Here is a 15,458-nt window from a genome sequence, read left to right as displayed (position 1 = left end):
GACCGAACTTGGACTAACTCTGCAGCCGAACAGGGAGCACCCCATACCCCCCTCCGCTTGCTCCTTACCCATCCATGAGCTCCCCCTGGTTCGTTCCATCATCATCGAGCGAGGTGTGACACCCGACAATACCTTCGGATGAAGGAGTGTGTGTGACATGTGTCTTCTCTATGCGTAGTCGTAGTAATTCTTCCTTCCTCCATCTTTCTCCCTCCTAATCATGGCCTCTGACATATTTTTTTGCGCCGATGCTAGCATACCATACATAGCTCTCACATTCGCAAAGTGAATCACTCTTCTTAGACCCAAATCTCAAGACAACATATTTTTTTTTTCCCGCCAATCTGGATTCGCCGAAACAATATAACGAAAATAAAACATTACGTGACCCAAAATCCGACTCTCTGGACTTGGGGCCAGAATTTTTTCACCTCGTAAAACATTTCAATTCATTGACTCTCCTCATTCTCGTCTCCGCCTCCATTTTTTTTTTTTTTCCTTTTCGGCGGCGAGACTCTTTCCACCTTCGATCCATCAAGACATAGACATGCCGAAGAAAGGAAAGAAAGAAAGAAAAAAACGCCATGTGGTGTGCCGCCCCTGCGGTAACCTTCTTTCTTCCGCCCGTCAGAATTTCTTCTGTTTCTTCTCACCCTTTTTATTTTTTTATTTTTATTTTAAACCCTTCTTCCCTTCCTCTCCAATTCCGCGCCCCGTTGACGATAGATGATGAATCACGCGCCCCCCCTTCTCCTCCACCCTCTCCCCAAAGAAAATCCGATAGAACAGCCTACACATTCCGGCTCGCCCTCGGACAGACACGGCCAGCCACAGCGCCGTCAGACCCTGCAAAAGTTTCAAACCATATCCCGACCACTCATGAAGTTAACCGGCCTAGCCGCAGTCGACCCTGGCTTGCCCTATCGCTCTTGGTGACTGGACCATTTATACATGAGGCGGCGGAGAAAAGAGGGCTTCGCACCATATTGCCGATATATGCGATAAATGACACAACTCATATTCGAGCCCAGTCTCACTAGATCCCGTTTTACATGGGAACGACAGGTATTCGTAGATTTCCCCCATGCCTGCTGGCTGGTGAGAGGCTAACTCCATCCCCGCCTTTTCTCAAAAGGAACCGATGATCAAAACGGCTCGGCTTGCACCACCAACAGCCACGCGACTCATAATTGAATTAAGCCTCGGCGTCACGAATGTCTCGTCTGCTGCAGCATGTCTTGGTCCAACCGGGGCCTATTCCGCCTATCTTGACCAAAGACAGCTTAGGGTAGAAGCACATCTCCATCTTTCTCAGGACTTCCTTACCCATGCCTTTTCTTGGGAGGTTTTTTTTTTTTTTTTCTTTGTTCATCTGCTTCTGCACGTCGTTGTGAGCTTGCGGGATCTCTCTACACCCGTCCAGAAACACACAGTTTCCGAGAAGCCCTTGCCTCATCTACTCGTCCCAAAAGATATCTATGGTAGCTCGTATGTCCCAGAACGAAGGTTGCACCATGGGTGCACGGGATACTATCCCCGGCTTCCTCGTTTGTCGCCTCATCAATCGTCACGTACTGTAGCGCCATGCCATACCATGCCATGCCACTACCGTCTTCCATCTCTCTTCTTGCTAAAACATATAAGGTATCCTGTAGTCGTACACTAATAATGCCTCCTCAGCTGTGTCTTTATAATGTGCCACGCTAGGACTCAACCCCTCCTGCCTAGCTCTCAACCTTATGCGCAATCCATGGCTAGCCCAAAGATCGAGAGGTGACACCTGTCGCCGTCGCAAATGCCATTTGCCCCCCTTGCCTAGACCTGTAACGCCAGGGAGCTCGTATTGCCCCCTCTCTCTGATGCAAAAGCCCTGTCCAAACCCTGTCCTGTATCGAAACTACTATACAAACCAAGAAGCATCGTGCGTGAGCACTCTCTTAGCGTCTCGGGGGCTTCCTCTGAATGAAGGGGTCTGCCTTCGCTTTCTTTCTGTGAATGATAGGTCCGTTCTGTCCGGGAGGCTACCTAAAAGTTAGCGGTGCCAAAGAACCATGAGGCGTTTCTTTTCTTACTCTCGGTGGCAAGTTGCGGTTGGGGACCGTTGACGAACTCGAAGAGGGCATGTTCAGATTCGATTCCGTCGGCGCTGGCGGTCGTGCAGCTGGTGTCAGACCGAGAGCTACCATAGCAGAAGGATCCTTCGCCTGTCTCGGTTCCTTCGGTGTGCTATTCATTGCCTTTGGCCCGGTCGGTGGTTGCCTGCCAGAAGGCCGATTCTGCTCCGTTGTCATCTGTGATTGGGTTAGATATAGAAAAGGACGCAAGTACAAAACCGACACTGTTTGTGTTGTAACTACATACCCTCTTTGGCACACGCTGTGCATCGTTAACATCCGATGGCCTCTTTTTAGATTCCGGCTTTGGTGCAGATGATTGGATAATGGGAGGTCGGTCTGAGTTCCGGGAGATAACGGGCTGTGCTTCGCCTCTCTCGTTGATTCGCTCAATGCGATTACCACCTTCCCAAGATCCTGGACGGCGTTCGGTGACGGCGTTGTTGGCCGGAAGCTGCTGTTGTGGAGGCGCAACTCCATTTCGGGCATAGGGAGGCAATGGCGCCGAATCTTTCATTCCAGTTCCTTTGCTAGGAGTTTGCTGAGCTTTGGAATCAGCGCCTCTAGATGTAGAGTCGCTTGGAAGTGCGGGCTTCGCTGGGGCAGGTAGTGGCTGCATTGAGCTTGGTTTGCGGAGCATCGATAGAATATCTCCCTTGGTGTAGAGGTTTCTTTCTCTTGCATTCTCGATGAGCTTGCTCCAAAATTCTCCTTGGACGAGCGCCCTCGAATCTCCCAAAATCCAGAGTGATGACTTTGCACGCGTCAGACCGACGTTCATACGTCTGATATCTTGCATGAAACCAATACCGCCGGTTGGACTGGCTCGAACACAAGAAAAGATGATGATTTCACACTCTCGACCTTGGAAGGCATCAGTTGTGTTGAATTCGATCTCATCAGTGATACCTTCTCCATATTGACGTCCAAATTGGTACCGGAGCTCTTGCAGCTGGGCCTTATAAGGAGTGATGATGCCGATTTTGCCACGAATATCCGTCTGCCTTCCAAAGTCCGCCCGGAACCTTTCGTATAGTTGCATAGCAACTTTCAGTTCCGCATGGTTGACCAAAGAACGGCCCTTGTTGCCCTTTTCCTGGGAACCCTCAACATCGAAGAAACGGTAAGGGCCGAGGAGAGCGCTGGCGTGCCATGGCTGGCGACGAAGGTCACTCATATCGTCTCCGTCAACGAGTTTGCCTTCATAGAACTCCGAACTAGGGAACTTGCTGATCTCTGGGTGCATACGGTACTGTCGATCGAGCATGTGGATAAAATCGGGATGGTTGCGCTGCATTCGAACGAACAAACTTTGGTCATAACCGAACCTGGCAGCGGATTGAGAGAGAACCGTTGGCGGCAATTGCTTCGGATCACCAACAAGAATACATTTGGTGCAGCCGTACTTGAGCGGAATCAAAGCGCTGAGTTCCACACACTGCGCGGCCTCGTCGATGATGACTGTCTCGAACTCAACGTTCAAGTTCTTGAACATTTCGTGGCCACTACCACTCAGTGTGGCGCAAAGTACCTGTGCTCCATCCAATATCTCCTGTTGAATCTGACGACGACGAATTTCGGCTTCGCGAGTCGCCGTGTTACCGCTCGCCTTGTCCTCATCGATCTTCGCACCGATATTAATTTGAGCACGTCTCAACTGGTCAACTGATCTTTGCAATGCTTGCGATAGATTACGGTCACCGTTTGCTCGAGCCTCATCTAGCCGAGGTCGGAGAACTGCAAGCTCGTCTCTGATCTTGGCAGCATCGTTGTGCATCTTGTCGCGTTCTTCCTTGGCTTTGTTGCCAGTGTTGTCTCCTTCCAGCCGTTTTTTGACAAGCTCGTCGAGAGTAACGTCTCGAACTGCTGCATTAATAGCATCACTTCTACCCAAACGAAGAACATTGATCTTGTGGAATGATCCCGTCATTGTCTTCACACCCTGCTTCAGACGCAACACGAGCTCATCGACTGCAGCGTTACTCGGCGCGCACACCAAAAGCTTCTTGGGCATAGCGTTTTGGTTGGCTTGGCCAGGAAGCTTAGGTTTGATGGCTGTTCCTAAAGGCTGGATGTTGCCAGTGAGCAACGAGCCTACCATGGCCACGATTGTCTTTGTCTTGCCTGTTCCCGGAGGTCTGTCCATCGTTAGCATTTATCAAGGAATACGGATAAGATATCTTACCCCTGGATGAGAGTAAAGCCGTCATTGTCCTTCGCGCCAAGGATAGCCTTAGCCTGACCAGTATTAAGCTGGTAGTTCTGCATCACGCTTTCGACGGCCTCGTCGCTATACTTCAAGATAGGTGATGGCTCGGCTCTCAAGACTTCGAGCATAAGGTCGTAATACTGCAGACTCTCTAGGGCTGCGTACTCTCTCTCTATGGTCGTCATGTTGGTGATTTTGACAGCCTGGAGTTCAGACCCAACACCTAGAGCATTCGCCGCTAGCAAGGGGTTATTCTTGCTGTTCAGGCGATATGTCACTTCAAGTCTGTCCTTTTTATAGCTGGTTTTCCAGATTCTCGCCAGGGCATGGGCATCAGAACTATCAGTTAGAGGGTTGGAGCCCTTCGACAGAAGGATAATGTCTCCTTCTGACAGCATCCTCTCCTTGTTCTCCGCAATAGGGACACTAGCTGTTACTTCAAGAAATTTATCAACGCTCATGCGTGAGGCGATCTTCAGCCCATATGTTTTGGATGTCGTCTCATCTTTTGCAGTCGCAAATGATCGCCAAGCTTCGGAGATTAGGAGACCTAAGAAAGTCTGCTTATACTCCTGAGGGTGAGCATAAGAGTCGGCGACTCGCGTGCAAGCAATCGACCCAGACGTAGATGGAGGGTCGTTACCCTCATGGAAAATATCCCACTCCAAAATAGCCTGGTGTAGCTGATCCATAGGTGGGATCAAACGAGCACGCATGTCTTTGGCTGAGCGTTGCACCTTTACCTTCTTGACCGGACCGCGAGTCTTTTCAAGCAATGCCCGCTCGCGACGTCTGGTAGCTTCATCAACAGCCTTCTTGCCTTGTTGTCCCTTGTTGATGAGATTGTCAAGATCCTCATCATCAGAATCATCTTCGTCTTCCTCATCGCTGTCGACCAAAATCTGGCTTTTCTGTGGGGTATGTTCTTTTCCAACGACACCACCAAGGCCCTTCAACCCCGATCCCTCGCCAGCTACGAGTGGGCCTCGGAGAGCCTTTGCCTTGGCAATCATTTCGGCGTCTCTCTTAGCTTTTTCCGCCTTAGCCTTCTTCCTCGACTCAATGAGAGCATTCTTCGATGCTAGGGATACAGCGGGGTCAGGCCTAGATTTCAGTGCAGTCAACGTTGGCCTAGGAACACTTGGCTGGGGTTTTTGGCGAGCGGCCATTCTGTCCAGAATTGAGCGGTTCTTATCGACTGAGCTGCTGAGCTCAAGAACATCATCCTTGTTTGTTCGATTGCTCTGAGGTGTAAATGCTCCAGATTTCGACCACGCATCAAGGGAGCTCTGCTTCTTCGGCTTCTCTGACTTGGGAGCTGCACTGATTTGAATGATTTCGACATCGTCATCTTCTCCCAAAGCCTTGAGCAGCTCCGCTCGCTGCTGGTCACTGAGGTTGGTACTTATAGGGTACCTGCCGTTTGCAGCCTTGATGCAGGAGTCTTGGACGAAAGCCTTTGGTTCGGTCGGAATCTCGAGGTCGTTCTCGCGGAGTCTGTTGAGAAGCTTGGCAACAACTTTGACTGTTACCTCGACTAAATACAAGTCCCTCAGCCGCAACATCCGAACTATGCCATTCAAATGACGCTGTGGCTCCTTAAGGAGCATTTGCATTTTGGTCAGTTCTTTGCCTGATGGCTGGACTGGACCTTCTCGCAGAGCCGAAGCAAACAGGCCATCCTGTGCTAACATAGCGTCTGCAAGTTCGATAACGTCTCGACAGAAATCTTGCATCACCTGTATCTCAACCTGATGAGACCAAGCCCCAGTAGATTGGAATGCCATCTCTATGTACTTCCAATGAGTGATCCACCATAGAGAGACTGCATTCGACTCGCCCTGATCCAGAGTTCTGGAACGGAGTATGCCGTTTGACAAATCGCTGAGGCCTTTGAGAACATCTTTGGCGGTGTTGATGATGTGACGTGCAGGTCCCCAGGCCAAGTTCGAAGGCTCCAAGATCTTTCGCGTCGCAAAAATCATTGAAGAACAAGTGGTACTGAGGTGGCGTTCCAATAATGCTGTCATCGCATCCGATCGGGAAGAGGTTTCAGTAATGGTTTTGATGAGCTCAGAGCTTGCACTACTAATGTCGTCTTCTCCATGGACAGTGAAAGCGATGATGGGGCGAATGGAATGGCCTCCAAGGCATAACTGGTTCAACTCTGGCACGGTAAACTCGCAAAGACGCTGCATAACCCTTCCCAGAACTTCCGCAATCTTAGCGAACCTCACGTTGAAGTCCTGTCTTGCCTTGTCAAGCTTTTCTGGCTCTTTTCTCGGAGGGCGGAACCTCTCAACATTGATAAGGGGGGCCATTGCCACCAACATAGTCTTTGCTAGAGTGGACTGGCCACTATAGAGATCGTCGAGAAACCCATCCCACAGATCGGCCGAGTTACGAGTGACCGCCGTCTGGATAGCTGCATGATCGTTCTTACGGAGTTCAAAATGCTCTTCCGCAGTAACTCGAGAATCCAAAGCCAAGGCAGCACTGATGACGCTCATCGCAGCCTTGGGCACGCCAAGAGTGTGCTGGTCTTGACTCTTCGTCTGCGCCCCATCCTTGATAACGTCAATGTGCTTGAGTGTCACATTCAAAATAGAGTTAATGTAGACAGATGTTGTACCGGAAATGACGTTGACTGAGGGGTCCAGAAATGACCGCAGGACATGTTCAAGGGCATCTAAGCCAGCTCGGATACAAGCTGCTCTTCCCTGTTCTCCTATGCTGGTGTCGAGTATCACTTGCTCGAAGAGAAGATGAAGCAGCTGCTCACAGGCATCACTTTTCTGATTGCGATTGAGGGACTGAATCCAGGTGTTGATCCACGAAGTTGTAACTGACTCCACATCTTCTTGGCCAGTGCCGTCAGAAGACTGAATGGCAAATGTCAATGATTGTGCGAGGAGTTGCTTGAAGATGCGCGATCCCAGGACGTGTTCCACGACGACGAATGGTCGCGCGTCGCCAATAGTATCCCAAAAGGCTTGCCGGGATGTTTGCAGTAGGGCTGTCAAGGCCTGGATGACCAGCAACAAGATAGCCTCTGATTCGCACTGCATATGTGCGAAAAGCAGATCGTAAAGTGATGGTTTGACTTCCATGCCGCGGATGCCATGCAGGACAAGCTTTTCATCCAGAGCCTTGAGAATCCAATTGATCGCTCTCCAAAAGCGTTCAATCTCAGGGAGGTTGACAGCAGCGTCTCGATTAAGTTGCGCGACGGACTGGATCGCCTGCGCCAAGTTGTCATGGACGGCCCAGTCAAATTGCTCCTGTGTCAATGACTTTGGCCGCAGTCGCTCCCAAGACTTCTCGGCAAACTGCAGCCGGGTCTTGTCTTCGCCAAACAGAAATTGTGTCATTGCGGGAAGCAACACATTGTCGCCCAGCTTCAGAGGTTTTTTGCCCGAGAGGCGGACAAAAACGTATTGGAATAGCTGTCTCTTCTCCGGCACACTGACGTAGGCCATGCAGCAGAGAGCCTCATAGACAGTAAGAAGGACAGCACCCTGATCTTCGCCAAGATCCGCCCTCGAGAAGACACGTCCTGCACCTTCCACCTCCTCGATGATTTTCTTGGCCCATTCAAGACCCTTATCTATGCGATCGAAGTCGAATCTATGAAGACAATTTTCGATACCGGCGACGGCATCTTCTGGCCATTTTCTAATCGTTAGTTAGCATAGTGCTCGAACTCGACAGGGTTGGTAGTCAAAGCTTACTCGGAAAAGATCCGGAGGTATTTTTTGCGGTACATATGCCAATTCAAGACGCATTTGTCGCAATTGTGAAGATTAATGGCCATTCGATTTCCCCATTCTACCAGCCAGACGCCGGCCTTGTCCTTTCCATAAGCAAGCAGAAGGCTTGTCCAGTAAGCGATATCGAGTCGCTTCTTCCAGTCCTCCACTCGCTCCTTCTTTTCAAGGGCCGTTATCTCCTCGCCGGGAGATTCCAGGTCATCATAGTCCTCAAAGTCATCTTCGTGGACTTTTGGACAGAGAAGATGAACGTCTGGGGGTATTTGGCCAAACTTGCGAAAGTTTTCCTCGAGGATATCCTCGACTGGTTGTGACTCCATTTTATCGCAGGGCTGGTAACAGTTGAGGCATATCGTGGAGGCAACACTTCCGACTACTCTGTTTGGTAAGTGGTGCAGAGACGTTGGGAAGTATGGTGGTGGATGAGGTGAGAGAGTGTCGGTGGGTGGGATGTGAGGAAAGAGGTCAGGAATCGGAGATAGAGGCCGCCGCCGCCGCCACTATAGCCTGAGAGCAAGTCGGCAAGAGCGAGATGCGGATATATAGGGCAACTATCGGCGAGCCACAACGGGAGAAGGCACAAGTCGCAAAGGGTGCTGCGTTGGCTAGGTAGTCGTCGAGTCGATAGACGGATTGGTGGCCTTCGGTCGGTTGAAGGAGAAGGGGAGGAACAGAAGGGAAAGAAGGACCTTGTTCGCCAGCCAAGGTTAAAGTGAGAACTGGTCGATCTCCTGGTCGTAAGGGGCAGCGAAACAGGGTCGTCAGTTGTTGTGGAAAGAGGAAAGATATCCACGATCCGGAGGGCGGTGATTGCTGGGGGAAAAGAGGGCATCGGCTTCCAAATTGAAGTGGGCTGCAAAAAGTGCAGTAACACGCTCTGGCCCGGCTAAGACGCGGCCTGGCGTCGAAATTCCATTAAAGCGCATCAACCGTGTCGACAGGGGTGGTAGCGTGAGCCATTGAGTAGCCAGTCTCTTTTCTAGGTTACGTCAGGTACACTGGGCCGATGTTGAAGGAGGTGCTCAGTATGTGTACCACTAACGCTTGCACTGTGACTGTTAGCACAGACCACATCTTAAAATTCACCTCGGCAAGAAACCGTCTGGCGCCTTTCAGTCAGCAAGCATAGGGCTTTCTTCACAACCTCAACCCTTTGTTGACTAGGCATGTCCGACAGATGGGCTCGTATTCAATGAATGGCAATCTTCTTTCACTATGTCAGCTTTGATTTTGAGGGCAGGCCCTCTTCACAAGAAGTGTAAAGTTGTCATCCGTTTGATAAGTGCGAATCGCCGACAATATATCCTTTGATTGGTCAGTCTAAGCACCTAAGCTATTACATGTCTCGCCCGTTTGGCAAGTCGTTTGAAAATGGAAAATCCCCTAATTGATGCCGGCTTTTTTCGTCCGCGGGAGCTATAGATATGATACGCGATGTTGTTCACTAAAATGCCAGTTAGTGGGAGTGAGCTTGCTAGAAAACATCGGAAACTGTACGCCTAAGCTGTCAAGTGTCAGGTACCTTATTGATGCCTCAAACTGCCCCAGTCTTTATGTAGCTACTCCATATAAGTCTCATGGTTCGATCTCAAAACTTGAGTGTCGCTGTAGCTTGTAATTCGGACCTTCTTTTTTATTTAGCCCTTTTCAACATCCGCCACCACCGACATCTATTCGAGTTTGCGTCCCGTCCTAGGCGGGTGGCAGGCTTTTGTAACTCGCTGGGACCCGTTACAAAGTGTAAAATGGTTTGTCTGGGCTTCGCTCTCTTACCAACCCCCACTCCAACTACTACCGCTGTTCTGTTTTTTTTGTTGGCTTGGGTGCTGATGGTGTGAATGTTGGAAGTGGCTAAGAGACGTCTGGGTCAGCCTTAGCAGTCTTGTCGCCTTCTTCCCCGGTAATTTGGCCCTGGTTTGGGACCCCTTCCCCATCAGTCGTCGTCTCGACTGTATCTTCGGCATCGACTCCCTTGATAGACGTGTTGGAAGCCTCCAATTTAACGTTTCTCTTCGTCTTGAGAGTTATAATCTTTGTCGTCTTCGACTCTGCCTTGGTTTTGCGCTTGTCGAAGCGGTCCAGTAGATGCTCAAGAGGGCAAGTAGCATTGACCCATTCCTTAGTTCCTTCTACGGTGATACTCCGACAGCGCTCACAGGTTTTCCCATGCTGAATAAAAAGCTGATGAAGTCCATACTTGAGATGGTCCGGTACTCGAAGTTCGCAGTGCATATATGTCTCGTCCCTAGAAGCTCCCCGAGGAACCCAGCCTAACCACTTGCACATTCGCCAGACGTGGGTATCGACAGCAAAGCTGGGCTGTTGAAGGCAGAACAAGACAAGGCATGACGCTGTTTTGATACCAATGCCAGGGTACTTGGTAAATTCGAGCATGGCTTCACCCGGGGTCATACAACGAATATGGTCCAGTGTCAGTATGCCGTTTTCAATTTTTGAAATCTGATGATCCTTCTGCCCTTGAGTCAGTCGTGCCCCGCCAAGAACATCTTCTGCCTCTCCAGTCTGCTTTTCCTTAGCAAACGCCTCTCTTCTTATCTGGTTCTCTTCGTACACCCTGTCGAGTATTTCTTTGATCTCTTTGCTTTTAGTCAGGGCCAATCCAGCACTTCTGATAGACTTCATGATATCTTCCTTTGAGGAAAGCCGCACCTTGTTCCAATCAATGGCTCCAGCTCCGATGCCATCTCTGTCAAGCTGGCCGTATATGGAGATGACGTCTTGGATAGCTCTGTTGGCGTTGATCATGGCAGTGTGTCCGCTGATCAATGTTCGTATCATAGCATCGACGAGGTCTGGAACTTCTCCACATCCTGCGATATCTGTGGAAGGTGGAGGTATTTTGCCGGGAGACCTGAATTCGCCATGCAGTTGAGTTAGTATGTCGTGAACCTCTTGGCACTGTGCTACAGTTGGGCTGTTATGGCTTGGATAAGGGGTTCGGCCAGGCATTAAGCCATATGGGTTGTCTTTTGTCCGTCTTGGTGTGTGCTTCGCCTTTTTGACCATCACATCAACACCTTGGTCAGGCTCATTTTCCCCCCTGATTTGCCTGCCTCTGGCCGTGATTATTTTGTTGTTATTATTGTTGGGAGTCTGGTGCTTCTGCCCATGATCAACAGGATTGTGTATGCTTCCCAGGCCGTGAGGAAGGTCTTGTGTGCCGTGACACGCTTGTGATGATATCTGCTCTTTTTCTCTCTTTACGCGCTTCTTGCCGTCGGTTTTCTCCCTTTCAAGTGATATTGTAGTGTCGGCTAGTCGCTTTGTTCCAGTTTGCATAGGTTTTCCTTGATTCTCCTCAAGCTGGAGTGCAGTCTCTGCTGCGAGTTTTGCCTGAGATCGAGTCCTCATGGTGTGGCAAAATCGTTTTGGAAGAGGTTTTTGCAACGAGTGGTATCAACTGCACGTAATATCAACGATAAATTTTAAGGAAGTGAGAGTGAACTTAGACAAAGATCAAATGGAGGTTGGAGGTTGAGGGAAGCGTGCAAGAATTTGTGCCAGTCAATCACGAAACGGTGAGTTCTTTCCTTCTTTATCAGAAACACCCACTTTCCAAAGGACTGAAATTTCCCATTGTGTTAATCAAGTGATAGTATTGTTGCAGAAGGCAAGAGCGAAGGTGACATGTAAAATGGGTATCTCGTGGCTTCTTGTCAGGCCTGAATTCCTCTCCAGTCTTGGCCTACAGAACTTGCATGAGTTAAGCTTGTTGTATAACATAGTACACTTTTTCGGGGACAATAACTTGTTAATATTTCCTTAATATTTTGCCTTAGGCTTAGGTAGCAGTAGTGGGTGCCATACTTGGATATCATTGAATTTTTAACTTATGCAATCAGTAATGAACTGGGAGTTGCGCTCAACGGGCAGGCAACACATTTTTCAATCTCCTCGGTCACATAATCCCGATGAACGAGTCATAGTATCCTGAGTGCTCAGCTCGTCACGATCGATCTCATTGTTAATCCCAGGTATCATCAAGTATTTGCTATCTGCACTCCTTTCAAGAGCACCCTGCTGTCGTGATTTTGCCGTATTGGTGACTCACATGCAGTTGTAGTTGTTTTCTTTCGAAATAGTTTGTCTCTTGTATCCATGGTGGACATTTGTTCATAAATACAAATTAACTGTGGCAGTCAATGCTGCCCCGGCGCAAAGATGTGGATTGTAGTAACATGTCGCTGTCAGTGAGTGATCCTGAGGGGAAACTCTCAGCTGACCTTTATCACGCTCACAACAAATAAATTACAGGTCCAAGTGCCAAAGCAGAAATAAAAACTTGAAAGAAACAAAAAAGTCATTACAGTAAGTTCACTCCAGCTTTCATAGTCCTTCCCTTCTTGTATTTCATCCATTGCCATCGTCTCTTGAAGCTCCCGCTTTTACCTCACAAGCCTCTTCTTACATTCTCTTCTTCAACTCTTTCACTCCCAATCCTCCTCTACGACACCAACAGAACTGGATTTTTTCTTATTCTAGCCACGAATCCGAGTTGGTTTTTGTATTGACTTTTGCCTCGTATCTTCCGTTCTTTCCGTAACAACATCAACTTCCCAGCATTCTCTTCTCAACGCAAGCCCAGATTCGCCCCCTCACTTCAATTTTGGGCTCTTAGGAGGCTAGGAAACTGTTTTCTGTATCGAGACTCATTTGTCCGAAGGAAACAGCTCCTGTTTAACACAACAGCAGGAACGGCCTGGTTGCTCTCCGGAGGTGCCGTTGTCATTAGGTTCGTTCTTTTCTACCACGGCCCATACCTGAATCTTCAGGTGTTTAGCTCTCTTCCTAACTCTACCTATTTTCTACAGTATCTATGAACTAAATCATCATAAGTCAGGCTAATTCGGAGCGATGGGCGACTTGTATGCAGGCGGAAGCCCGCAAAACGCAATCGATCTGGAATACGACGAGTCAATATACTCTGCCGCAGACCGAGAGGTTGCTGATCTTAATCGACAAATCCACAATTATCGGCGCCAAAAACGCAGGTCATTCACTGTAGCAAGTGAATGGATAGATGAAGCACGAGATGAAGAAATCGCTTGCCGGGAGTTAGCCGACCTGATAGACCTAACGGTCGACGACGAGCCGATATTTGTCCGGCAATCTCGAAAGCAACACAGCCTGCCTGGCATCCAGGTCCCAGAGAAGCAGTACATGAAATATGAACGAAATGGAAAGCTTCCTATCAGAGTGAACAAGCTCTATGAGCTTAAGTCTACTAAGCTTCCAAATTCCAACCTTTGTCTTGGCTTCATTTTGGTCACATCCATTACCCAAGATTTGCACACTCGACATGTCAAAGTCTGTGGAACACCGTTCTATAGGTCGAGAGCACTGATGGGGAAGCTGCCCCGAAAGCTGAATGAAATCTATGCGCTTTACGAGTTGGAAGAGGATGACAGCCGCCCGCCAGAGCAGCAGGCTCAAATTGAGGTTTCACTTACGGATCTTTTGAAGCCTCGAACGCTGCATCTGACTAACGCACCTTACCCGAAACACAGGTATGAGCGAAGCATATTCACTTCCTTGAAGGCCATTCAAGAGGATGGCCCGCTGGTTTGCCGATGGCGATATATCTTATACTATCGCGGTTCGAAGGAGAAGTTGCTGCGCAAACCCCATCATTGGACATTGGAGCGTATAAACGCTAATGATGTTCGACATGCATATCTTCTTGTTGAGGAAGACGCTCTCAGGGCGGAGTGGAGAGGTGAAACTATCCTTGGAGGCTCGTATACTAGCATGGTGCCAGGCAGCAACAACAACAACAATAACAGTGAACAAAAGTATACAGTTGTCGACGCGTTCTCTGGTGCTGGCGGTTTCTCGCGCGGGGCAGAACGGTCTAGGCTACATATCAAGTGTGCAATCGATCACTGGGACAAGGCTTGTAACACTTACAGGCTCAACTTTCCTACCACTGAACTATTTCAAATGTCGGTAGATGAGTTTTTGCTTGTCCACGATGATATTCCCCTACGCGCCGACATACTCCATCTATCTCCGCCATGCCAGACATGGTCACCTGCTCACACTATTCCTGGAAAAAACGATGAAGCGAACATTGCGGCTCTCTTTGCATGCCGCAGTTTGGTCGAAAAAGTACGACCACGCATTTTCACTCTCGAGCAAACATTTGGGATCCTACAGAGTTGCCACGACCCTTTCTTCAGTTGCCTCGTGGGGGGCTTTACGGAACTAGGATATTCTGTTTCGTGGAAAATCGTGCATCTGCAAACCTGGGGCTTACCACAAGTGCGCAAGAGATTGATCATGATTGGAGCATGCCCAGGAGAACAGTTACCTCCGTTTCCCAGCGCAACACACTCTGAGGCAGGAGCCGACGGCCTCTCAAGATACGTTACGGCCAGGCAGTCACTGAGCAGGATCAACGGTGATTTATACAACCACGAGCCCGAAGAGCCAAGGGACGTCCTTCCGAACGGCTCAGTTATATGCGAACCCGACAAGATCTTGCCACGATGCATCACATGTTCAGGCGGTCAAAACTTTCATTGGGATCTCCGACCCTTTACACCTCGAGAGTTTGCTTGTCTGCAGGGGTTCCCAACGTGGCACAAGTTCGCAGGCGAATCATGTCTGAAAAAACAGATTGGCAACGCATTTCCGCCGTGTGTTGTTCGACTTCTCTGTGAACACATAAAGAACTGGTTACTAGAACGTGACGGTCTTGCTTCTTCGAGGATGTCAAGAGCCAGTCGCGAAAACCAAGAGTTGATTTTAGTGTCAGCAACCCCTTCGCCTCCGCCTCCGGTTCTTCCTTCGAGAATAAGCGGTAACTCTTCAGAAAATGCCATTGTCGTCTTTGAAGATGAGGTTCAGTGTGAAATTAAGTATGATTTTGATTCGGACACAGAGATGGGCGATGTCCTAGACGTACCAGACTCACCTCGATCAGCAACCTTGTCGTTGGGGACACCCGAGCCTCTCCCAATCGGATACTTCAAACAATCAGCCATCGTAATCGACTAGAGAAATGGCGAAGTACATTTTCCGCAGAGAGAATACGCCTAGTGATATGAATTGCTTTTTTCCCTTTGTCATCTGTGGCTTTGAGGGTGGATGATTTCAATTTGTGGGTGACTGTCATCGGAGAATCAAACATCTTCTGATGTCTTCCTGATGTTTGACATGAAGGTTGAAAAGGGCGTTGGTGGGAGAAATATAATGGTCTAGCTGGTATGGGTGGGGGTTGGGCACATCACTGTCATACCGAATGATCCAGACATTATTTGTGGGTGGCAGGCCTCGCCGGCCCGTCACGTGGGCTGACGGCCGCCACCACTGGTCTTAGCCAGCCTCCACAGCCCTCTAGCC

General features: G+C 49.3%; 3 protein-coding genes across 3 annotated transcripts; 1 reads left to right on the top strand and 2 right to left on the bottom strand.

The window, feature by feature from the left end:
- Window positions 1–1,937: 1,937 nt before the first annotated feature.
- On the bottom strand, window positions 1,938–8,413 carry CTRU02_207297 (helicase sen1; the record flags this gene model as incomplete). Its single annotated transcript, XM_036719314.2, has 5 exons — window positions 1,938–2,021; window positions 2,073–2,291; window positions 2,362–4,252; window positions 4,300–7,998; window positions 8,055–8,413. The coding sequence occupies 5 exons, from the start codon at window positions 8,411–8,413 to the stop codon at window positions 1,938–1,940; spliced, it is 6,252 nt and encodes a 2,083-aa protein (XP_036589021.2).
- A 1,531-nt stretch (window positions 8,414–9,944) lies between these two features.
- Window positions 9,945–11,465, bottom strand: CTRU02_207296 (HhH-GPD family base excision DNA repair protein; the record flags this gene model as incomplete). Its single annotated transcript, XM_036719315.1, has 1 exon — window positions 9,945–11,465. The coding sequence occupies one exon, from the start codon at window positions 11,463–11,465 to the stop codon at window positions 9,945–9,947; it is 1,521 nt and encodes a 506-aa protein (XP_036589022.1).
- A 1,503-nt stretch (window positions 11,466–12,968) lies between these two features.
- On the top strand, window positions 12,969–15,113 carry CTRU02_207295 (rip defective; the record flags this gene model as incomplete). Its single annotated transcript, XM_036719316.1, has 1 exon — window positions 12,969–15,113. The coding sequence occupies one exon, from the start codon at window positions 12,969–12,971 to the stop codon at window positions 15,111–15,113; it is 2,145 nt and encodes a 714-aa protein (XP_036589023.1).
- Window positions 15,114–15,458: the final 345 nt, after the last annotated feature.

The sequence above is a fragment of the Colletotrichum truncatum genome, assembly GCF_014235925.2.
Source record: "Colletotrichum truncatum strain CMES1059 chromosome Unknown Contig_0004, whole genome shotgun sequence".
In the NCBI taxonomy this organism is placed as follows: Eukaryota; Fungi; Ascomycota; class Sordariomycetes; order Glomerellales; family Glomerellaceae; genus Colletotrichum; species Colletotrichum truncatum.
This window is presented reverse-complemented; position numbering and strand designations above follow the sequence as displayed.